At 39.9% G+C, this 24,469-nt stretch overlaps 1 protein-coding gene across 4 annotated transcripts; it reads right to left on the reverse strand.

Moving 5' to 3' along the window:
• Nucleotides 1-167: 167 nt before the first annotated feature.
• On the reverse strand, nucleotides 168-24,469 carry ppp1r9ala (protein phosphatase 1 regulatory subunit 9A-like A). Of its 4 annotated transcripts, XM_084954494.1 has the most exons (20): nucleotides 24,295-24,469; nucleotides 21,749-23,776; nucleotides 11,500-11,632; nucleotides 10,816-10,936; nucleotides 10,396-10,500; nucleotides 9,887-10,022; nucleotides 8,550-8,708; nucleotides 8,400-8,453; nucleotides 7,768-7,997; nucleotides 6,805-6,901; nucleotides 6,585-6,714; nucleotides 6,305-6,456; nucleotides 5,687-6,011; nucleotides 5,542-5,599; nucleotides 5,384-5,455; nucleotides 4,863-5,064; nucleotides 4,312-4,356; nucleotides 3,368-3,484; nucleotides 2,312-2,500; nucleotides 168-1,307 (listed from the first exon to the last, which is right to left on the reverse strand). In XM_084954494.1, the coding sequence occupies exons 2-20, from the start codon at nucleotides 23,606-23,608 to the stop codon at nucleotides 1,149-1,151; spliced, it is 4,344 nt and encodes a 1,447-aa protein (XP_084810620.1). In that variant the 5' UTR covers nucleotides 23,609-23,776; nucleotides 24,295-24,469; the 3' UTR covers nucleotides 168-1,148. The 4 variants fall into 4 exon arrangements, with proteins under 4 accessions (XP_084810620.1, XP_084810621.1, XP_084810622.1 ...); XM_084954495.1 differs by lacking the exon at nucleotides 4,312-4,356; XM_084954496.1 differs by lacking the exon at nucleotides 3,368-3,484.

Below are 24,469 nucleotides of genomic sequence, written 5' to 3' on the forward strand. Positions count from 1 at the left end.
CTGCAGCTGTGTATAAAAGCTGTAGCAACATCTTAAGCAATCAGTCGAATATTCACCTCGTTACTTGGGTGGGTTTTGACTCAGGTCTGTGAAACTAACCCTGAGACTGTTGTGCATACAAGCTTTGCTTTTTGAAAGAGCAGCAACATAAAAGCACACAGGCCACATAAAGTGAAAATTAGTTTATTGACGTTGCATACACCAAGAAACATTTCTCTGATTTCGCAGTTGCAGTCCAATATGTCTCAATCGATACGCAACGTGGAGTCATGCTCGAGAGGAAAGGAAGCACTTCGGTTTCGCGGTGAACTCTTTACTGTTTAGACCTCAAATCCCGCATCCCACAAGTCGTTGTCACAAGCTGTTTAATGGACCAGTGAGGTGCACGTGTAGCAGACCTGCACGCTGTTTGTATTTACATGGAGCATCACTAACGACACAGACTTGGGGACAGCAGAGCAGCATTCACCTTGTCCCAGCTTGATTTCTTTTTGCTTTTCCATTCAGCAAAAATGATGGCCTAGCTATTCTACTTAGTAGAAAAATTTTGATAATATAAAATGAACAATGATATTTAAGTAAAAAAAAAAAAAAAAGATATGCAGTTAATAGGCACATGTATAAAACTCATTTATACATTTAAAACCTTGTAGCCCCTTGAAGCTTAAAAGACAAATATAGTGCTTTTATCCACCTGTACATTAACCGTTCAACACTGAAACGGGCATATCATTTTAGAAAAAATATAAAATGCTTTAACAAAAAAAGAAAAGAATCAGTATACATTTGACTTCGATAGGTAAATGTGTGCATGATCTGCAGGAACTACATTATGTCTCAATACAGACTTTAATAATGATCACTTCTGACTTTTTAGTGGTAAAAAGGCTAGGATCTCTTTTTTGGAAAACGTTTTGACGTTTGCCATCTTTGAGTTAAAATTTGATTTTGATGATGCATTTTGGAGAAAACAAACAGTATAAACATAAATCACAGCACAGGGCTGCTCCTGGCACGGATATGTTCTGTGGCTGCCGGCATGGACAATGTCACGTTATTTAAAACAAACAAACAAACAAACAAAACATTTCTCTCCGGATTGTGATGGTGATGAACTTTATGCAATGCATAATCGCCGAAGTGACGCCTCAGCAGACGGAGTCACTGGACAGGGGCAGTTTTGCACTGCGTCGAACCTCCTTCTCTCGTTTCTCCCGCTGTTTCTCCAGCTTCTCTTGGGCCTTCCGCATGTCCTTCAGCTTTTTCTTGATGGTTGAGCGATCACTCTGACTCGTCACTCCAAGTGCCTGACAGAAAAGAAAATTAAAAATAAATCAATAAATCAAGCACAGACTTGGGGTAAATATAATTCCACCACATTTTCCATACCATTACTGAAACATTTCAAAATTAGGACATTTCAAACCATTTATTTCATCACAATTTAATTATGTTAACTGTCAGAAAATATCACAAAAAAAACCTGGTATCTTCAAACTGACATCTTCAAACTGACATGTTTAGTAGAGAGACAGCGCTAACTGTGGATTTATGGAGAAATTGATGCCGTCCGTGTGTTGTCACTGCAAACCCCTCCTATGCTACTAGGGACTACTTTTTCACAGCAGTTTTTGAATTTATCACTGAGTAAATAACAATCATTACCTCAATGTAAGGACTATATGCCAGCAAATGTTTAAAGGAAGGTTTGCAGAAACCACCAGGATGCATGTGAGGGAACGTACAAAGTGGGAAAGCTTGAGGAACAAAAACCTGACCACATCAAAGAGTGAGGACCCAGGAGGGAAACAAGTCCTGGAGTTTTATTTGTTTCTATGAGCTAACATTGTATATAAAACACCAGGTGATGACCACAAGGCATTTATGCCACACACACACCCCCATAAATGATGTCCACGATGTTGGCCTCTTACACAGGTTATATCGTAGGCTCCACAAAGATTCACTGCAGAAGTCTAAATCAGCTCTAACGCTGCCCTTTTACAAAGAAACAACTTTTTTTTAATATACTTTTTATAACATCTTTTAGTTTCAAACTTGTGTTATATGAAATGCAAATGTAGCAGTGAAATCAGACAAATATTTAGTCTTATAAACACCAGTCTGACTAATACGCTTCGTGACATGACTTTAACCCCACACCCGTTAGAAATGTGAAACCTAAATCTGGCCACAAGGTGGCAGTCACAGGTTGACCTGAGTGAAGATTTTTTTTCTATAACAAACTTTGTTTGATCAATCTACAACACTGACTCATTTGTAAGTGCTGTATTTGAATTTTGTGTTTTACCTTTAATTTGTCGCTGTCCAAGTGTAAGAGCTGCTGGCCGTCCACTCCCTTAGCGGTGAATTCGGGTGTGTACTGGTCCATATTCATGCCCATCAACCAGTGACAGACCTGTTGATTGGTCCAATCAGACACTGGCCGGTTCTGCCACTGATACTCTTTTCCTGTGGCTGCTGGTTCATCATCCAAAGTCTGCAGAGGAAACAGATATTAACAAATATTAAAATCCTCATACTGTTGCTTCTGTTAGAGCAGCAAAGAATTTATACCACCCCTTATGCCACCTTTTTTTTGGGCCACATGTTTTTTTTTTTAAAGATTATGACTCGAAATGCTGGGAAAATACATTATACAGAATAAAGATGTATAGTTCATGTTCATCGACTAAATAATGCCATGGGCTTGTGTTGCCTTGTGTAATGCAAAGTATAGTGATGGGTGTTGAGCAACAGATCTAAAAATGTCAGCAAGCTAAAATTGCAACTTTGTGTAGGTGAGAACATTTTGCCAGGAATTATGAGCTGGTCGAGACACCCGAGGAAAGCCAACAAAAGTACATGTCCTACGAGTTGATTTGCATTTCCTAATCTAGCTCAGAGAGAAAAACAAAAGCGTGCAAAGACAGCAAAGTACCAACAACACTCTGATGCATGTCAATGTCTTTATGTTTTCCTGAGACACCTGAAAAGAATTGACGACATCAGAAAAAACAGACAGTGAAACATCACTCAACAGGCAGCGAAGCAGTCAACAAGGTTCTGTGCGCTGCCAAAGCTTGTAAAAAACACAAAAAACAACAAACGAAGCACTGGTTGCACAAGTTCAAACTATTAACATCAGCTAACAGAAAAAGCTAAGCCACAAGACTCACTGTAACACAAAACAAAAAGATTTAACAGGCACACATGCAGCTCTCTTATATTCCCTCTCCATTCATGACTTAATCTGTACTATGAAAGGAGGGCGAAGCTCAAAGAGCATGCTTGAGAATGTCCCCTTTCAGCAGCATCAAGGCGTCCCACACGGCTTTTGTGACTGTGCAACAAGGAGAGCACTCACCTCGCTGGAAGAGAAGATTAAAGTGTGTGAGCGCCCAGACAGATTGGGTTCAGCAACTAACCCAGAGATGTCTGAACTGGGACTGGCAGGGTTAGAATCATCTATGACTGAAAAACTCTGGAACAAGTGGAAACAAGGAACTTGTTTACTAGAGTAACACAGCACCACTCAGCAGTTCTTTACGAGAGGCAAACAAACAGCATTAAGTATGAAGGTTAAAAGCTAGGTTGTCTCGCTTAAGACTGAAATTAAGATTTAATCTTATTACTATGGCAGCAGTCCATGTCATTGATTATAGGCATTAATTGACTGTGATCTTCAACATGTGGAAGGATTGACTATGTAAGAAGTACTGAAGCTGCTAGACTAACACCAATCCACCACCAAAACTACATCGACAACTTCTGAACTACCACAGCTGACACTAGAACACAAACACACAATTATTCAGGTATGGGGTAATGTTTTAATTAATTTGATGCTGGGATCATTCTTAGATATAATGCAGACTCAACTCTGGGTTAAATTTAGAGAGAGGGAATTTTTATCCAGGCCTCCAGGTTGTTGCACCAACTAAGAGCAAGTTCATGTGCAGTTAAATTTTAAGACTGTTAGTTACAAGCTAGCAGTGAGTGCTGGATTTTCACACAAATCTCTGAGTAGATTTCTGATTAGCCAGCGCAACAATCCCTGGAAACTAGTTTTGGCTTCTCCGTTTCGTTTAATAAAAGCCAGAAGGCTCTCTCAGCTATAACGAAGGAAAATTAGACAAAAGTTTCCTGAAACAGTACCACATACCCACTACAAAAAACACAAAACAAAACTGTGCACTATACATGGGATGCAGCTGAGGTGAGAATTTAGGCATCCAGAGCTATGATTGTTAGTATTTCTCTACTGTGTCATCTAAAACCAAAGGTGTAACAAAAATGTGCATACTGTACCAAATCTAACGAGCGACTGAATAAAGAGGACCAGGAGAGATTTGTCTGTTTAAAGGGAAAAAATGCCATAAAGCACACAGCAATAGAACCAAAAGCAAATTTTTTCCCAGTAATCTCCTTTTGGTGCGATCATGATCTCATTAAAGAGCATTCTGGGAATAATCCAACCACACAGCCTTAAATGAAAATCAGACTTTTCACTGGGGGCAGCTGATGTGTCACTACTTCCAAAGTTACTGAAAAGGGAACCAAATCCCTCACTGATGTGTCTCTCTAATGGCAAACTCATGGATCTACTTATTAGAGCCTTTGGAAAGCACAGTGTATCTGAAGAACAAGCCCACAACAGGAAGTCAGCCTAACACTGTTTTATATAATAATGATGAAGATAGACTACAGTCAAGCCATCAGTACTGAGAGCTGGTCACTCTCTTTAAAGTTCAAGTGAAATTCCATAAAACAGTGTTAATCTATTAAGGCTGTGCTCGATACAAATATTTTCTCTATATTCCACGTTTACTTCTTTACATACATTTTCAGGAACTTCATACCTTATTCTTGCGATCTTGACTTTGCTCGCTGCCAGTTTCATTGGCAGCATATGCCAGGCTGTTGCTGGAGGAAGAGGGCTCTCTGTCTCGGTCCCTGTCTTTGTCTCCAAACCAGGAGAAAGGCATACAGGTGGGGATGGAGGTCATTGATTCTGCAGGGGACAGGTTCCCTCCAGATTCTTCTAGTAACTCTGCTGACCCCCTGGTCATAAAAGAAAAGTTTAAATGTAATTAGAGAGACACAAACTTACACGTGTTTATGCTGAAAATGTGCCACATTCTTTAAAATTAGTAATTGTTAATAAACACCAGCTATTTGAGTAATGAGCAAGCAAACCTTTGGAAGATTTGGAATCAACAATGAAGAAAACCAAACAGGATTTCTATAAATACTGCAAAATTAAAATCTTGTTCACCTTCCAATGTGGCAAAAGCAACGTCCCCATAAACAAATCAGACTTTTTCAAATATATTCATTATTTTTTTATTAACTAGATTCAACTGTGAGTAGCCTAAAATACCTGCTGTCCAAAGATGCCCTCATTGCGTCTTTCTCATGTTTTTTTCCTTTTCCACCCGACTTCCTGAGACCACTGTTTCGATCATTGGAAACATTCATTTAGTTAGTTTAAAAAGCCAAAAGCTTACACATACAATAGTGATTGATTTGGATATTTACCCAAAGTCTGGAAATCTTCTTTTAGGTTTTCCTCCACTTGAAGGCTCATTAAACTCCTCTGTAATGAAACAATAAATTTCAGTCTTGGGAGCAATGCAAGAAAAAGCCTTGCTATTCCACACATCTCAAAACAGACCTTGCATACCTTTGGAATCTTTGATCTTGCCTTTGGACTCCCTCTTCTTCGCATTTCGTGTGATACCAGAAGGAGACTGTGGTGATGAACTGTGTTTTTGAGGCGACAAAGAGGAACTTTCAATGCTTTCAACACTCTCTCCCTGTGATGGGGACAGAGATGGGCAATCGGAATGCTCTCCTTTACTCCTGGAACCATCTCTAGTCTCGCCTGGATCATCTTTCTGTCCATTCCCAGGATAGAAGACCGGCACTGGGAGGGACAGACTCTCCTGGATGGACCTCCTCCTGCAGGGAGATTGTAGCTCCTCCTGCTCGTCCTCACCGTCACTTTCCTGTTGGGACCAAAACCATAATTTACAAGGACAATGCAAGGAAGAGGGGATAAAAGCTATTTATATAATAGTTTTATATAAGCTCTGCCTCTAAGTAATGTTTGGCTGTTGTCTGTCTCAGTATAATGGTGCACTATTATATTGTTTATTAAAAAAAAGAAAAAGAACAACATTCCCTAGTCTGTCAGTATGTTTAAACATCTTCTGGACAGAAGTGGTCTCACATGGCTTACAGTTCAATCACATGCCGATATTATGCTCTTTGACAGGATCACAAGCTTTTTCTTTCAGACCTGTGAGTATGACGAAGCCACAGCAAGACTCTCCTTCAGTTTGCTCCGAGACGGAGGTTGACGCCTGGACTTCTGAGCCAACAGGGCCTTTTCTCTGTGTGCACTGGTGTTCAGGCGTTCTGTTTCAGGAAGCAGCTCACTCCAGTCTTTTTCTATAGCAGAGAAAAAAACGAATGCACACCTTTTCAGCAATTTACAAGAGTTCAGAGTTTATTTGTACTTATGAATGATTTACAGATCTCAAAATAAAAGTGTGACATGTACACTTCAGTTTTGGTACCTAGATTTGAGTCAATAGACTGTGCGTGTGTGACCGAGTGCTGGCTGCTCAGTCTATCCTCTGCAGCAGATTCCTGAACAATCTGACTCTCCAAAGCTGACTGAGCTCCTCTGGACTCCAGGACAGCTATCTGTGGACAAAGCATCACACTCTGGTTCATTTCAGTATCTTACAAGTCTGGTTATATATAAGCATTTATTTTTTTGAGCTGCAGTCTTACTCTGTTCTGCAAGCTCTCCAGCTGCTCCTTGTACCACTTGTCTTTTTCATCTAGACTTTTTTTCAGTTCCTCCTCTCTCTTCACAAAGTCGATCTCTCTGGGGAGGAAACAAGGAAATGTGGCTCCCATCAGGATTTATGCTTATAAACATGTTCAGTTTTATGTGATTATCACTAAACCATGCAATTCCACAGAGATATTTTCTGCGGAGGATCACAAAATAAGAGGCTAAGTTTAGACCCAACTGTTTTTTCTGTTGTTTTTTAATGCATAGACACATTTACATATACTCTTAATTTACACATATAGTCTTTTCCAACATCTTCCCAACATCCCTGAGTTACATGGTTGATCTCAAGCGACGTCAGTGATGTAAATCCATGCAAATAATAAATAAGCACTCTCCCACACAACACAGAGACATTATTTGCTGTCACACACTCTCAGACACCCCTTTAGACCAAAATAGTTTTCCAAAAAATATTTTAAGATGCACCGCAAACGATTGCCTTCTGGGTGTTTTGATAATGCACTCTGTATAAAACGAAGATAGTGAAATACCTCCGTTATAACGTAACAGTATGGCTGTTAATAAATGTCTATTTGGTTGTAAAGTACTGTGTTGTTACTGGAAATCCCCTTGGCTCCCTCTAGTACTTGCTTCCAGTTACAGTGTTAAGCTCTGTTCATATTTGGTGCTAACAGGCATTATGGGTGATCAAATCACAATTGGGGTGAGCTCCCCAATGTATGCAATTTCAAATGTTCAGTTCACAACTGGTATTATCTGTATATCCTGTAATAACAATTCTATAGTTTGAAACAACAGAAAGGCATCCTTCTCACATTTGCTCATGAACTGCTTCAATCAGATTTGACCAACTTAAACCAACTTTTATAAACATCTGAATTCAACAGCGATGATTTTTTTAAACAGTGTTTTGTAATTTATGACAAACTTACTTTTGCTGGTAATCCTTAAGCAGTTTCTTGGCTTTGTTGTACTTCTTGTCCAGGGTCTCATACTGAGTCTGAGTCTCAGCTAATTGTTCATTCACAGTCTTACACAGAGCCTGGGCTTCCAGCCAGTAATTCTCCAGCTTAAGGATCTTGTCATTATTCTCCTCAATCTTAAGCTCCAGTTCAGACTCCCTGGCTTCCCACACCGATTTATCCTCCTCTGCTGCCGTTAGCTGTGCAGAGAGATGGTGAATGTTAGTTGGGGTTGGTAAAATAACTTAATAGATGAGCAGTGTTATTTTATTTGTTAAATACTGACTAAAAAGACACACGTCACAAATTCTGAATGTGTTTTTTTTTCCCTCCACATGTCAAACTATGTAAGGTATGTAAGGTTTACTAACTCAGACTTCTGAGATGATAACTTAAAAATCTGGCCAAAAATAAATACATAAATAAATAAATACATAAATACATATTACTGCAGACATGGGTGAGCAATAAAAGAAACTCAACTTTTTCTATTTTGGTTTCTTTTTTTTTTTTAATAAAAATGGCATGGTACACATTATTTAAACTTAAGTTTTTATTACTACTGTATTATGTTATATGTTACATCAAGAGCTTCACCATACCTTTTCCTTTAACTGGTTTATTTCAGCTGTGGCAATGTTGTGTTTGAGCTGGAGCTGGGGGAAAAAGAAAATTGAATATTTTGTTACCTACATTATGTTCATTAAACACTTGAGTATTAACTTTAAATAACCAAATGTCGATAGTAATACCTCTTTAAACTTGAAGGCCATCTGAGAGCTGTTCATGTTGGTCGGCATAAACAGGGACTCCGAATCAGGGAGTTCAAACACCTCTACATTTCGCCCAGGAGAGAAATTGGATCCCAGAATCCTTTCATCCATTCCATCGTCGTCTTCATACCGGTCCTCCTAAAATGTGATATCACACATGACATTTGATATTGCCAACAGCAACACACCCTCTGTGCACAGGACAAAGGTTAGCATGTGTCAACAATGATCCCAATGTCTGCCACAGTCTGGAAGAAACACTGTAATTATTTTATCATATTCAAACACCTGTAGGTTGACTACACCCCTCTGCAGTAACAAATGTAAATACTATGATGACACAATTTTAGTTCATACCTTGGCTTTTCTTTCAAAGAAATTAATTTAAACAAAAGAAAAAGAATATCTCAAGGAAAGAAAATGTCACTTGCATTTATTTATTTTTGAGCCAAGCCTAATGACGTGATCATTAACTGATCACAAACCATTCGAGCATGCTTAAACTGCCATTAACAGCTCCACATGGGAAATCACTGGAAGCGGATGTGACATTCTGGACAGCTGTACTGCTCAGTTTTAGAACTGTTACAGCGTGAGCAACTGCTATGAATTAAATTAATAATTAAATGAATACTGGAATTTTGTGCTCCTTTTTCTCAGAACCAACCCTTAAAACATGGTATTAGCTTGAAAAAAAAAGGGGGGGGGGGGGTGGGGTTGCTATGCTTGATAAGAGTACAGTGTTTAAAATTAAGTGAATGAATTTAATCCATCTTAGAATGAGTCAAAAAAAATTAAGAACAATGTGGATCACTTTAAAAAAAGTGCCTGAAAACCTCCTGTTTGCACTGCATATCCTCTCGCTCTCTCTGTTGCAAAAGCTCAAGCCTGTGGCAGCTTGAACTTCAGAAAGCAAACATTTCACAACTCCAGCAGACAGATGGTAGTTAAATGAACACTTTCCAACACAGCCGAATGGTGACACATGGTTTACTCACAGCCAGCTGCTCATTTGCTGGTTGAGCTGAGTGGGATAGGTCAGGGCGTGGCAAAAGGAGATAGTGCTATTATCGTGGCATGTGAGCTTTATAATAATTACCAGTTTTCAAGCAGCAGACGCTTAATTTTTCTTTGGACGGTCTGATGTACAACATGGTTTTACAATTTCTGTTCACAGTACTTTAATGATGTCATGTCATCACTATGGGAATTTTCACATCTCTATCTTTCATCCCACGTGACAACAATATAGCATAAGGATGACCAATGATTAATCCCTTAAAGATATGAGAGGGGTGAAGGAGCAGCTGACTCACCTCTTCTGTTGAATGTTCATACGGGTCATCCAGGTCTTCCTGCTGCTGCTGCTGGTTCTTCTCCTGTTCTAGTGTCTCACTTATGAGGCGGGCTACCTCGCTTTGTGTTCCCGGCTTCTCCCGACCAATCAGAAACCTGTTAATGCTAACCTTGTTAGTAAACTATTTATCATAATACTTTACATGCTGCTTTGAAATACCACACTGCAGAGCATCTGTTATGCCTACTAGGGGGAAATGCAAATTTTGGGTTGCATTTCAGGCCTACCAGTGTCACGCAGGGGTGTTTGATTTTCCTATGATAAATCAGTAATATAATGCATACTTTGTGCAACCTCTCCTCAAAAGAGAAAACAAACACACCTCACCTCTGACCTCTTATGGGAAAAACACAGACTCAACTACAAGCTTTATTTGAATATTTTAAGATAACAGCGATACATTCTTGTTACCAGTAAGGTATTTTAACTAAAGTTGTTTTTAATTAAAGTTTTGGAGTTTGAACTGACCTGACTGTGCCTTTGGTGTTCTTTAGCACTGTGGCAGCAAACAGTTGAGTGACTCCCACCAGACTGATACCATCCACCTCCACTATCTGGTCATTGACCTGAATGCTAAAGACAGAAAATGAGGTGATCACAAAATGGAGTATTTCAAAGTACTTCAAATGGGGAGTTATATTACACACCCCTTCTTTAGATGACAATAAAACACATCTAAATATCACAACAAACAGAAACCGAACGATTACTAAAGTGGAGAATTTCTTGAGTATTTCCATTAGCTTCGCTGCAAAGTTATAAATAAACATGCTTTTTCAGGTGTGTCAGTAGCTGTGTGACATTACACTGTGGTGTAGTACACGGTGCATTTTATGCATTTTTTTCTTCGAAGTCTAATCAGAAGAAGGTTGGAGCAGCGTGACTCACCGTCCATCTTTCTCAGCTGCTCCACTCTCAGTTATGGTTTTCACAAAAATCCCAAGCTTTTCCAGACCCTGGTCAGCTCCCACTCCCATTCCTATTATGCTGATACCAAGCCCATTGTCTCCTGGATAAAGAGAAAATAAGCACATTTTAAAGAATGGGTAGAAAGAACTGCATAACAGCAAACTTGAATTCACACCTTTTAACTCTAGATAGCCTCCACATGTGAAAACATAAACGACTGGGTGAGCTCATCTGTAGCCTGGTGCTATCGTCAACCTGTGAAACTGCTGGTGTTGAATACAATCTCTAGGAGTGTCGTTGACTTTTGGGGGGGTTTGGCAGCTTCATGCCATGTGTATACTTGGAAGATGCAGATGTAAAGCTTTGGCACGTAGAGTTAAATTTAATAATATTTTAATACATTAATGATTGGCAAGCTATCACCTCTCTTTATATTTTCAATGTCAGCACATCCTTGCAAAATTGTTTTTAGGTCTATGCACACCATACGCCATCATTTGATTAAAGAAACTGCTGACTGTCATAAATACTATTAATGCAAATCTATTCCAAAGTTACAATGGTCAACTGTTAAGATCTGTGAATATACGGTTGGCTTTGGAGAACAAACTTATCTTATTCTTTAATATGTGTTATTTATTCATTTAGTTATGGAAAACCCACCTTTCTCAATCTCCACGGGAAACACGTCCATCTTCTCCACCCTCTTCTCCAGCTCATACTCTGCAGATGCTGCAACTGGGTCAACATCATCGTTACGCCGATCGTATTCCTCATTAGAGAAGGTACTGAAAACCTGTGGCAAGAAAAATAGTCCATAGCATCAACAGAGTTGTTCTACGTCCTGACCTGGCAGATAAGCATCACACAAATTTATGAGTTAAATCCACAGGATCCTCACAGGCACAGGCTTTTTTTTGTTTCTTTTTAATAAATCTGGGCAAGCTTAACAAGGACACATTTTTGATATGGTTTGGGGAAGAAGGAATTTCACTCATGCACTGATCTTTGCTAGAGAAAATAAGTCATCAGTTCACTCACTACTTAACTGTAACAACGTGCTGGGCGACAGCTGAACCCATTGACTTGGACCAGTTTCACTAACATTTGCTCTTTCAAGTTCTGTTACACTTTCACCATTTTTGTCACCATTGGGTTTAACTTAGGATATATAGTAGCTTACATTTATAGTATTGATCTTCATGTCTTGAATCAAAGTAAAATGTCAGTGACACTAAAGCTCAAGAGACATTTTAAAACATGCTCTATGTAAGAAGTTGTGAACTTTGCAAGCAGGCTTCACAAAGTACTGGATGCGTCCCAAAGGCAGCATGTGTGTGCAATTATAAAGCACACACAAGCCGTATGTCAGAACAAGAGCAGCATGGAAAGTGGGGCACAGCTGGGGGAACCAAGCAGTGGATGTAGCAATGATCAATATTCAAAGACGACAAGTGCAGCCATCAGCACAGGAAAAAGAGACACAGGAGAAAAAACCCCAAAAACATTAGCCTTGGTTAGCAGGCATTATCCAGGGCTCGGAAACAGCCCCATGGTTTAAAACACACAGCAAGACAAGTTCCATTTATCCATTTAGCAGAAATTATATTCATAATCCACTTCGAAAAACAACAAGGGTCAAGCCAAAGTGAGCAGCATAATACTGGGAAAAATGGACTTTGATCGCCATCTGTGGTCACTCAGTTATTCAAATATGTAACCCAAAAATACTTTGATTAAAACAAGAGAATTTTTTTCCAGCAAAATGCCATAAAGTGAAGACAGCAAATTACATTTGGTATTACAGATATAACATTACTGTTTTTAAAAGAAGAAAAGAAAAAGAAGTAGATTACAGTTTAGCAGACTCCATCAGAAGCTAATGCCTGATTATGCATTGGTAAGATAACCCCCCTGCTTGGCATTCATTGTTAATCTTAATCTGGGTGGAGTTATAATGATGCCAGTGTCAGTGTTTAATAGTACATCCACGCAGGTATGTAAAGGTTTTAGAGAAAACTGCTCTAAGCCAGAAGGCATCTTTTTCAGGAAAGGCCTCGGATATTTCAGCAAGACAATACTAAACTACATACTGCAGCTATTACAACAGCTTGGCTTTACAGTAGACAAGTACGTATGCTGAGCTGTACTGCCTGCACTGCTGTTCCCAGATATTTATAGACTGTTCCAAAAAGAAAAGAAGAAAGAATTGGTGTTGTAGATTAAAAGCAATATTATTAATTTCTCAAAATATAAATGTAGGGTTCTAAAAAATGTAGGGTTTTTTTTTGTTTCATTAAACAGAGCATTCTCATGAAACAATTTTTTTTTAAACAGAAAATTTCACATGAATCTTGTAACTATTAAGCAGATGTATTGTGCTCTAGTGTACATTCCTGGGAAACACTAAAACAAGAATCCTAGAACAAAAGATGACACAAACAAAAAACAGAAACTACAAAGTCTATAGGATTAGACTGACTGAGACATTTACCTTCAGATTAAATGATGTAATTAAATAAACATTTCCACTGAGGTCTAGATCCTGCAGCATGTCAAGACTTGAGGAATCAACCACAAACAATCTCATCCTTCCTCCGTCTTTCTTTCTCCTCACAATGTAGCCTTTGGATGAAGCCCAAATACACTGCTGATAGCAAGTTTCCCGAATAACTCACTAAGCTTTATGTTAAATCTGTCAGAGTGAATTACTGCAACCATTTCTGTTTTACAACATCCCACTGATTATCATCAAAGTGGACACATGGAATACATAACACTGCTTCCTTTAGCAGTCTTTTACAGAGGGGAATTCAGACACAGGTCAGTTATACCTTAATGTTCCTCACGGCTTCATTCAGACATAACCATGACAGTGCTGCAGAGTCATTTCCTGTTAGATCCTGTCTCAGTGACGGGGATAATTTATTTTAAGTACTTCAAGAAGTTACTACTGCTGTGCAATAGTACATGCAATTATCTTGCTTTGGAAAGCATGGGGTATATCCAAGATCCTAGAACCTGTTCTTTTACATGCTATATTACATATCTCCAGCAATTTATTTATTTAAGCAGTGCTATGCAAAAGACCCACATCTGAATAGCTTTTGCAGTGTGAGACCACTGTGAGGAGTCTAGACGGATTTATAGTCTAGGAAGAAACCCTTTTTTTAAAAAAAATACTGAAATAATGTTATTCCAGGTGTAGAATCAATATTCCTGTGCTCACTTCCCACGTGTCTTTTTTTTTTTTTTTTTTTTTTTTAAATCTACATCAAACTAAAGCAAGGTGTCTATACATAGTGTGTAAGCTTACATATTTCTATTTAACAACAAGCCACTCAAACACATGAGGGTTACTAATACTGCAAGTCTGTGACTGTCTTTATAAATAGAAGTGACAGCTATTACTTTATGCAGTTTACATGGATTTATCAGAACTCAGCAAAAGTCTTCACTAAGGATAAAATCTACTGTTTGGTTTATACTTTAAAGAGTTAGTAGTTGAGGGATGAAAATGTAGGTAAATGGAATGCAACAAGCACCACTGAATCCTGGTCCGTGGCATTAGCTGAGGAGTAGCTTGGCTTCTACCCCATACCTTTCCCTGATCTCTCACGTCTGACTTCCCTGTTGCCATGGACTCCTGGGCCTTTTTCAAACAATGTCCTGTTCTGTCCAGAAACCTAATCACTCAACCGCTGTCTTCTTTGCAAGAAAGAGAAAAATCTGTCTTTATTAGCGTCTCCCTTTACAAAAACACCCTTAAACACAGCTCGCTGTTTCCAGATAAGACAGATAAATTCATTTTCATTTTATGTGCAGAACGTGCCCAGCACAGTAACCACTTGAAATGTAAACACGCAAATGTCGATCAGACAACTGACTCCAACAAGTATGAGAAACCAAAGAATGGAAGAACTAAACAAATTCCTTTAAGTTTATACAGAACAAGGTATTTAGTGCGCATGGGAACCAGACAAATCCAAGAACTCGTGTTTCATTTGCTCTGGTTCCCCTCCCGATCAAACAAATTTCCACACAGACTTGCTCGTGCTGGGCCAATCACAGCTGTTTGTGTAATATGGGTGGGTTTAAGATAATGATCAGCCTCTCCTCACACTGTAGTTTGCTTACATTTTGCCATCATTTAGTAGTGCATCACATGCAAGGTTATTATACACAACTAAAGGCTCAACTATCACGCTTTCTTATTTTAATAGAAAACTGGACTTGAAATAAAAATGACCATAAACTGAAACAATACTTATTTACTACCTTTAGAAAATACAAAACTGTAATGCTGATCATGTGTTTTGTTACTTCTGCCCTTAATTGACCCCTTTCTTTGATTTCTGGTTCTTTGGTTCTTTAGTAAATTAATAAAATAAGACGTATTTTAAGTATGCCATCTATACGTTTCCATGTCTTTCAATACACTAGCTGTCTGCAACATGTGATATCTTAACAACTCCCACAACTGTAGTGGTTGTCTGTTCTCTCCATGTGGGCTCACATGCACAGATGGATACATGCCCACACCCAAACTGAAATCCTTTCCATCTTTCCCTCCCCACAACAGAATACCAGTGTGGGAAATGAGTCAGCAGCTGTGAGGAAAAGTCAACCCAGAGAAATATTATGCCAATGCAAAAAAAAAAAAAAACAAGGGCTGACCACTGATTTGGAGAGCTCATAATGTAAGCAGACCTACGAAAAGACAACAAATCAAAACATGCTGTGGGAGCTAGATGGGGCGGGGTGGTGGTCTGGCACAGATCAGAGAGTAAATGGGAAAAAAAAGCAAAGGGGCCCAGTGCTGTGATCCTGGGTAAATGCACCAGCAAACAGAAAAATATGCATCTACTACTTCCTGCATGCATTCTCCTAAAATGAGTTTGTAGAGTTCACCATGACTGACTGTAAGTCAAGTTTGAGTTTGCCTTTTTTAGACTTCAAAGTGTAAAGAACTGCAGCAGGAAGAGGTGGAGTCTGAGAAGCGCACAGTGCCATAACAGAGTCAAATTTCCAAAAGGAGCGCAAACATAAACAGGTTGAACAGGTTTGTTTATAAATGGCACAAAAGCCACTTTTGTACAGCAAGAGCTTCTGAAAACTACAGTTATCTTTGAGTGAAATATACACAGCATCTGTTAAATGTGCTCGCTGGTAAAGGGATAATGAAACCGTTTAAGGCCATCACAATCAAGACTCATCCCATGCCAAGCTGTTTAATGAACAGCATTGAGCTGACGGCATTAGTATTCTGCCCTGTTTCGTCAGAGTCACTCACCAGTCCAGGTGGCTGGAGCAAAATCGAATCCCCTCCATTTGTTGGATCAGGGTGGGACCAAGTCAGACAAATTCCCCAACACAAGACCCATTTTAGTTAGGAAATGGAAAGCATAACGCTAAGGGGTGGATTGGCTGCAGAGGGTAGCATCCAAATGTCAACCCCCGCCCCCCTTTTTTAAAACTTTCTATGTAAAATACAACTAGAAGAACAAGCCTTCTGCCTTGCTTCAATTAAGTTTAGCTTGGCAAAAATGGGGGGGGGGGGAAACCACTCCTGGCTTTTCACCTCATTTTAAAGTCATTAAACTGTGATCTTCATGACAGTTGAAATGTCTAAAGATCCCAAACAAAAGCTTTACTGCGGGCATATGGGACACCAACCAATAAAAGGAGGTGCGAATGAGAAATCCAGGTTATACAAACATACTGTGCTACACGAAGATTTGTTTAATGGTTTATAGGCATGTCCTTGTTCAGAATTTGTTTTTCTGAATGAGGACATGCTAAGACACAATAATATTGTAGAACTGTACCAAACTAAGAGATTAACATCCGTCAGGTTTGGTGTCTGTAGTTTTAAATTGAACTGACTAGCTGCTGCACCTGCCTTTCTCAGGAAGTCTGTTGGTGACGATTAAAAACAGACAGTCGGCTCTCTGAGTGACCATTTTGCTTTTAAATCCGAGTACGTACGATATGATATATACGAGCATGTAGACTTCATCAGACAATGTCAGAGTAACAAAAACTAGACTTCAACAGTGCAGTGCCTTGGTAAATGACTCCAGTGTTTTGGCAGTTTTTCCTTGTGTAAATGGGCCACGTTAATGTCAACATTTCATTGTTATTCTGTTGTCTAACAACAGGAGCAGAAAAATATGCCCGTAAGAAGAGACTGATTGTGAATTCAGCTGTATCGAAATATGATATAAATGAGTGCAGAGAAGAGAGAAGAAAACAAAACAGATGTAAACTGAACAGAAAGCCAGCTGTGTTTAGCTGCAATGAAAAAGACAAAGCAAAATTAAGTCCAAGTAACACCCGACTCTTCTCTATTGGTTATAAATTGGTCAAGTTTCCACAGTTCATGGCCAGCATTTTATTTTCCTGGAGATCTGATCTGTGTACAGTGATTAAAGCTAATCATTATGTTGACCACATTAGATGCACCAGGCAATGATGTTTGGTTTCTTTTACTGAAACTATCAGACTCAAGGGGGAAAAGCAAAAAACTCCTATTACCTCAGAACACCAGGTTACTGTTGTTCGAGTCAGAATTAACATGTTTGTACATTAGTCATACCAACACATTAACTAGTTATGCATTCTGCAAGGTAAAATTACTGTTTTTGTTATCAGCAGAGACTGATAGTTTTAACCAAGACAACAGCTTCAGTTCCTTTTTATAAAGAGTGGTCTGACAACAGCTTAAGCCTCTACCTAAAAAAAACAACTTTAAATACAGCCTACAGTTAAACTCCTAATGATCTTTAAGTCTGCTAAAATACATTTTGCTCCTGACCATGCACAGTAGTGTATGTTAGCAGCATACTTTGATACTCCGTTATCAGTAAATTCTAGCTCAATTCCAGCCTATTAGTTACCCATTTTCTAAGTAGAAAGAGGGGGGAACTGGCATGCAAACGTTCTTGTTACAAAGGGGCTGAAAGACTGCTGGGAGTAAGAGACTTTACATATTCACAACTCGTACTTTCATTTAGAAAATTCTCAGCAGAAATGTATTTTAATGATATGGGACCTGTAATGCAGTAGTGCAACATTTTATCCTGCTGATTCAGCTAGAAGGCCTCACAGGCTAACAGCACAGCAACATTTCCTTGTCCTACTAAAGTGTAACTATCCTACCTGCTTTATTTTCAACACCTTTATTCGTCTTCTATAGAACATCATGAGTATCATATTCATGAAATGCATTTGGTAATCAATCATTTGGTATTTTACATGTTGCTGGACTGCCTTAGAAGAGCTCTTCATCCAGCGTGATTCGTTTTGACACTGGACATGTCTTTCCTTCATAAAGAGGAAAGACATGTCCAGTGTCCTTCCTTCATAAAGAGGAAAGACATGTCCAGTGTCTTTCCTTCATAAAGAGGAAAGACATGTCCAGTGTCTTTCCTTCATAAAGAGGACCTTTCTTTCACACAGCACACCTCCTCCGTCAATAATACTCAGGTTACTTAGAGAGTTAATACTGTTCTGAGGCAGAGTACAAAGAACTTCCTCTCTCCTAGTCAGCTACAACTCAAGTGCACTCAGTCCCAGTGCCAACTCTGACTAATAGACAGTGGAGAATGATGCAGTGCTAGCAAAAGGCTTTAGTTTTCCAGGTAGGAATGTTCACTGTGGGACAATCATGAGAACACAACCAGCCCACGCTGTTGTGGTCCAAATCTGGGCAGATATCAGCGTTTTAACAAACTCCTGCCCTATGATGCAGTGTGTGCATCAATCAGCCCTACTTTTCAAAAAGAATCACAGTCTAAGTAGAGCCACATAGAATATCCACCTGATCACATATTTGTCTGTTGCATAAGGTATCTGGTTTTCAGTTTCTATATTTGGGCGTTCATTATCTTTTGTTTTCAAATGGGAAACTATTTAACCACACAGCCCTGAAGCCTCAACATACTTTTCACTCCAGACAATGATCATCATGTCATGTCACGTCATTATCGACATCTTGGGGACATCAGTGAAAGATTCCACCACTTTTCTCAGTCTTTTAGCAACTCTTTCCCAAACTAAATAAATAAATCACCAACCTAAAAATCTATGGACAGTAATGCTGCCAATCTCAAGTCTTCTCCACCACGAGAATGCTGCTCAGTCTGAGCTAGCTAAACTGTACACACAAAGGTGTCACCCAAAAAAAGTCTTTACATAGCCTGAGGAAAAAAGTAAGAAACTTGGTTTCTTCTGTCTTTTTCTCAGAGTGATACTTGTAAATGTAGCTAAAAATCACAGGCATCATCTTCAACTTATATCTTTAGTTATTTGTCAAGTAACGTCTCAAATACAAGCTCGTATTGTGGACAGCACTCATACTAACTAACATTAGTCCATACATGTAAATCAACAGGGAAATTCATTTTAACATCATTGATCAAAATCCATCCAACCTAACCACTTATTCACCTGAGGAGGGGCTGGAGCCTATCCCACTGACAAAGGGTGAGAAGTTGCAAGTCAACCAAGTAAGATTAATAACTAGGTGTACTTACTACACTGCCGACTTGCCCACATCATGGATGACAATATCCATAATGTGCATCCACATGCTGTCCACACAGCAATCAGTGCTCTGGTTAGATGTGCCACATATTGATCAAAATTGTGGTTCTTTTTCAGAATTGACTATGTATGCACCACCTGATGCACCATCAGTGAAGTAAACATTCTGACCTAGCAAACTATGACACACTTGTTTTTTGTTATGAACAAAGTAACTCATTCGTTAGTTGAGAAAACAGATTTATATATAATTCATTATATATAAATCAGTTTTCTGAAAACGAGATGTCCAAGGCTAAGAGGGATAGTGGATATACTGGCCAAAGGATGTTGAATATGGAGCTGCCAGGCAGGAAGAAAAAAGGAAGACCACAAAGATTCATGGATTTAGTGAAAAAGGACATGCAGAGCATTGGTGTAATAGAGGAAGATGCTAGGGTGGGATTGACACAAATGAGCCACTGTGGTGACCCCTAAAGGGAGCAGCCGAAAGAAGAAGAAAGCAGTATATTAAAAGGACCATAATTTTCATACTGTTCACATACTTAAGTGTCATGCCAGCAGTTTACTGTGTGAAAATTTGGAACAAGCCCTGCAGATGCCCACTGATACAAACTTACATATGAATTAATCTAACCTGATATCAAGGAGTTCTCTTTTACAGACAGTGAATTGCTACAGAGAAGACAGCTTAGTGTTTTGCTGTGACATGTGTCTATAAAGCTGTGTTTATTCCTGTCATAGCTAGACTTTGGGGGCTGAGGCACACAGTTTGTGTCCCCTTCAGGCCAGGTCAGCTTCTGGTCCCCTCTCTCAGGACCCCCTACCAGGATGACTGGGATAGGGAGGAGGACCCCACACCCTCAGATAACAGCACATTTCAAGGCCTGGATAAACACTGGGCTGTTCAAATGCTGTGTGAAATCTGCTGGTGTGATTCGTTTCCCCTGTTTTAGCAAAAAGTTGATGAGATATGATGACAGTTAAGTATCAGTAGCGGGAAAAAAAATAAATCACTTCTGCTTCACACCCCCTAATAACTAGGTGGTGATGTTTGCGCTTGTGTCAATACCAAAAGAGATTACATCAGCTGAAAAACAAGAGTGCAAACTTCTACAATATATAAAACAAATGATAGTACAGGGTTGTCTTTGCTAAATCTAAATTCAATGTGATGCATTATCCCCTAGTCTAGAAGTCTGTATATTCCCACTTATGTGCCTACTCTAGGAAGATGAAATTCACCACTGCTTATTTGGGGAATTATTTTTTTTTTTAAAACAGGGACTGAAAGAGAAACATCCCAGAGGAATTTGTGCACAGAGGAATTTGCTACCCCCCCCCCCCAACAAAACCCAAAACAAACAAATACAAAACAAAAAACAAAGAAACAAACTAGCATTTAAATTTTTTAATTGGCCTTGTTAATTGACAATGCCTTTGCTCAAGTATAACTGACATTTGTGTTTATCCAGTGGTGGGTAATAACAGGAAAATTGAATAGTTTAATAAGGTGACACAGACTCTTTAATGTCCATGAATTAATGTTTAGAAGGTTCCTTTAGGTGGTGACTAAGCCTGGAAAACCCCCATCTCTGGGTAAAATGAGATGAGTCATAAGAAAGAAGTCAAAAATATGTTAATTACAATTGTCCTCTCAATTTTCACCAACACCAACAAAACTAGAGACTCAGGTGGACTATAATGTAAATAAAAAATAACAAGTGTTACTGTTAGCCAGGTTCAACCAAAAAGAGCTGTTGGACAAACTGGATAAATACGCACATCCATGTTGGACAGACATGAAAAATCCCTTATGACAGAAACAAATAATTCATGATCAAAAGGATAACCTGTCTAAATGAGTTAAAAAAAAAAATTCGTACAGTGCAGTTTCTATGCGTCTACCTCCTTGCAGTCTTGTTCAGCAACACCTACTCTTGGACGCTTTTAAGCAAAGTCAACATTATTATAAAAAATATGACCAAACAAAACCACTACCCCCCTTATCCCCATACAGCTCCCCTATTAGTCATGGGGATTAGGGAGACAAGGTTGTCAAACTACCTGTTTTCCTTGACCCTATGATTAAATGAAGCATCGTTTAGATTTTCTCAGCTGTGGCAAAACTCATCTGATGATACAGTGCAGCAGCTGTGACGTCAACAAGTCCAACAAAAGCATTCATTCTGAGCATACACTCATTTGTCTTGTGTCTTCTGGGAAACACCCCAGTCAGACACCACTGCTGAGTCAGTGCGACGGTGGTTTATAATGAAGGTGCTGTGCAATTTGTTTTAGGTTTTTTTGTTTTTGTCTCAGATGAGCAACAATGCTTCAGATGCAAACAACACAAAATACTTACCAGAATGGGATCCGTAGAGAACTTGATTTTCCTTTTTAAGGGAGGCTCTTCCTCATCTGACAAACCAAGGACCTCATAACAGTCATCGTATTCCCCATACATCTGATCCTCCTCATCTTCCTCCTCCTCTTCCCTGAGGACCTGGTCCACTTCCCTGTCATCCACAAACGCTGCATTTTCTATACCATACACTACTGGAGAAGCTCTATCCTGTATGCCCTGGCCCACCTGCTCCTCCAGCTCACCCTCTTCTTCTGCTGCTGCTTCATCATCTACGTCACGTGTGTCTTCACCATCCCGACTCACAACTACATTGTCTTCCATTCTCTCTTTCAGCCCAAATTCCCCATTATCCTCTAAGAGTGTACCTTCGCCTACATCCTCTGCAGTCCATTGTGCCTCTTTTGTGTCATCTCTTAATAAGACCTGGTGGGCAGGGGTACAGTTCAGTTTTTCTGGAGCATGGGTTCTTTTCAGGTCTAACTGCTGATCTTTGGGTTGCTGAACCTTCTGAGCCTCAAACACATCGTCATTATTCTCATCTTCATTCTCCTCACTTTCCGAGGACTCATGCTGAACCACTACCAGTTCAGCACGTACCATGCCCACCCCTTTGGATTCTTGAGAGTTTTGACTGGGAATCTTGTCCCCAACAGGACTGCGTGCTACACGGTCATTACTCTTGGCTTTTTCAGGGTATTTGCCCCTGTTGTCATTCTGTAAGCCACCAGCTGATGGAAGAGGCTGTTTCACGTCCCTTGGGGGTGGACTTTGTGGTTTGCCCCTCTCTGAGTCAACAGATGTCCTACTAAATCCATCACCAGATGATGTCAAGCACTTGTGACCATGGCTAACTGGGCTTGTTTGCTCTGGTGAGAGAGGTTTGTGGGTGGCATCGGTTGTAAAAGAAACTGATTTGGATGCTGAACTGGTAGCTGGAAATGTTGGTTTTGGCCCAATATTTGTCCCTAAAGGTGCTGGTTTGTTGTCTCTCTTTTTGTTAGTGGCATCAGAGAAAGAGTCTACGGTGTCTTTAACAGGAGATGTAGGTTTATGTAAGGTGTCCCCTGTTGGAGAGGTAGGCACTATGTGTGCAGTGGTACTGTGTTGTTTAGCAGATGTTGTGCTACTGTCTTCTGAGTCATTCTCAACTATATAATTCTCCAACCTCTTTGACAAGGGCCCCGCATTTAGTGACACCCGAGGCCGTTTCTCAATATCAGCCTTCTCATCTGGCCGACTTTTAACTGCAGGTGAAGGAGTTTGCTCCAATTTGTTAGTGGTCTCTGATCCTGATACTCTCCTCGTGCTTTTCCCTTCATCAGAGGCACTTCCAAGTGACAAACGATTTACTACTCTGTTTGGAGATTGTTTTTCCACGGCAGGCTGCTCTTTGATGCCCCTTTCAAAGAGTTTTCTGGTCACAGAAAACTTCTCTGCCAAGGCCACTTTGTCAATCTCAGCATCTTCTCCCTTTGGCGTTTTATCCAAAATGTGCGATTCTGGGCTTGCTGCACTGTTCAAGTTAAGTCTGTGAGTGCTGACCGGAAACTGCACCTTTGGTGGAGACACCTGGGTCACATCAGACTTTAAATTCACTTTCCCATCTTGGCTCTCCTGTTGCTGACCATCCATCTGTAGGAATATATTCTTTATCTTGTTCACTCTGGTCCCAAAAGGCCTCCCCCTTGAGTCCTCCCGGTTGTCACTGGATCCATTTGCAAAGGTATTAGAGGCATTTTCGGACTTTGTCCCATCAAAGGAGCACTTAATGGCGTGGAAGTCAGACTTGTATGCATTTCTGTGAGGGGACGCGCTCCTCAGGCTCCTCTCGCCTGCTTTGCTCTCCGCTTTGATCATTCTGTTTGTTTACGCTGCACACAACCCTTAAAATCCAGCTCTGGAGAGAGTTACAGTGTTTAACGGTGAGCAATTGTCCCTCGACAACTTTACGCAACTGATGTCATGGGTCCGGCGGAGATTTTCTGGAGCACGGTTGTATCAACTAAGCACAAGCAGTAAAGTCTCCTACAGAGAGAGAAAAGCAGAGCAAAGTCTATCAGCGCATGGACGAAACAATGCGGTCTCACCACAGCCAACGACAACGTTAGCTATTTTAGAAACTGCACGCAAATAGGTCGTTCAACTTTCAAATCAAAACAGCCTGAAATGTAGCTTCAGGTAAGCCTGCAACTTATGTTGCACTTCATTTGGCTAGCAACTTGGAAAGGTTAGCGTGAACAGCCGATTGTGTGTATTAGCGCTAAGGTACAGCAACATTATGAGGCTCTAAAGCCACTTTAATGAACTACGAACTTCTTTTTGAACAAATCAAACCGGTTAAACATTACTCAAAACGTCGGCACCGCCAAACATCGATTAAAAAAAAGCGCGACCAACTTCAGCTTAGTCGGCCAACAGTTCAATAGGAGCGAACGTTGGTATCTCGCTCTCGACAATTCATTGTGGCAATTCCAGAACGAGTTGTTGACAATATTTCAACATAAAACACCACACCAAGGTGAACAACTTTCTCAGCCTCTCACCTCTTTGTTGTTCCATCGTGCTAGCCCTCTAAAACTCGTCAGGCGTTTCAGTTTTACACTACCAAAGTTGTCCCTTCTCCTTGCTCACCGCCATCATTCCCCCGCTCCAGCGGCTTTTTTCCCCCTGCCTCCTCTTTCCACTTCCAGACCTGCCGCGGAGCTGCGCGCGCACACG

This window comes from Perissodus microlepis, chromosome 16 (genome assembly GCF_051167445.1).
Source record: "Perissodus microlepis isolate ML-2025 ecotype Zambia chromosome 16, ASM5116744v1, whole genome shotgun sequence".
Classification (NCBI taxonomy): Eukaryota; Metazoa; Chordata; class Actinopteri; order Cichliformes; family Cichlidae; genus Perissodus; species Perissodus microlepis.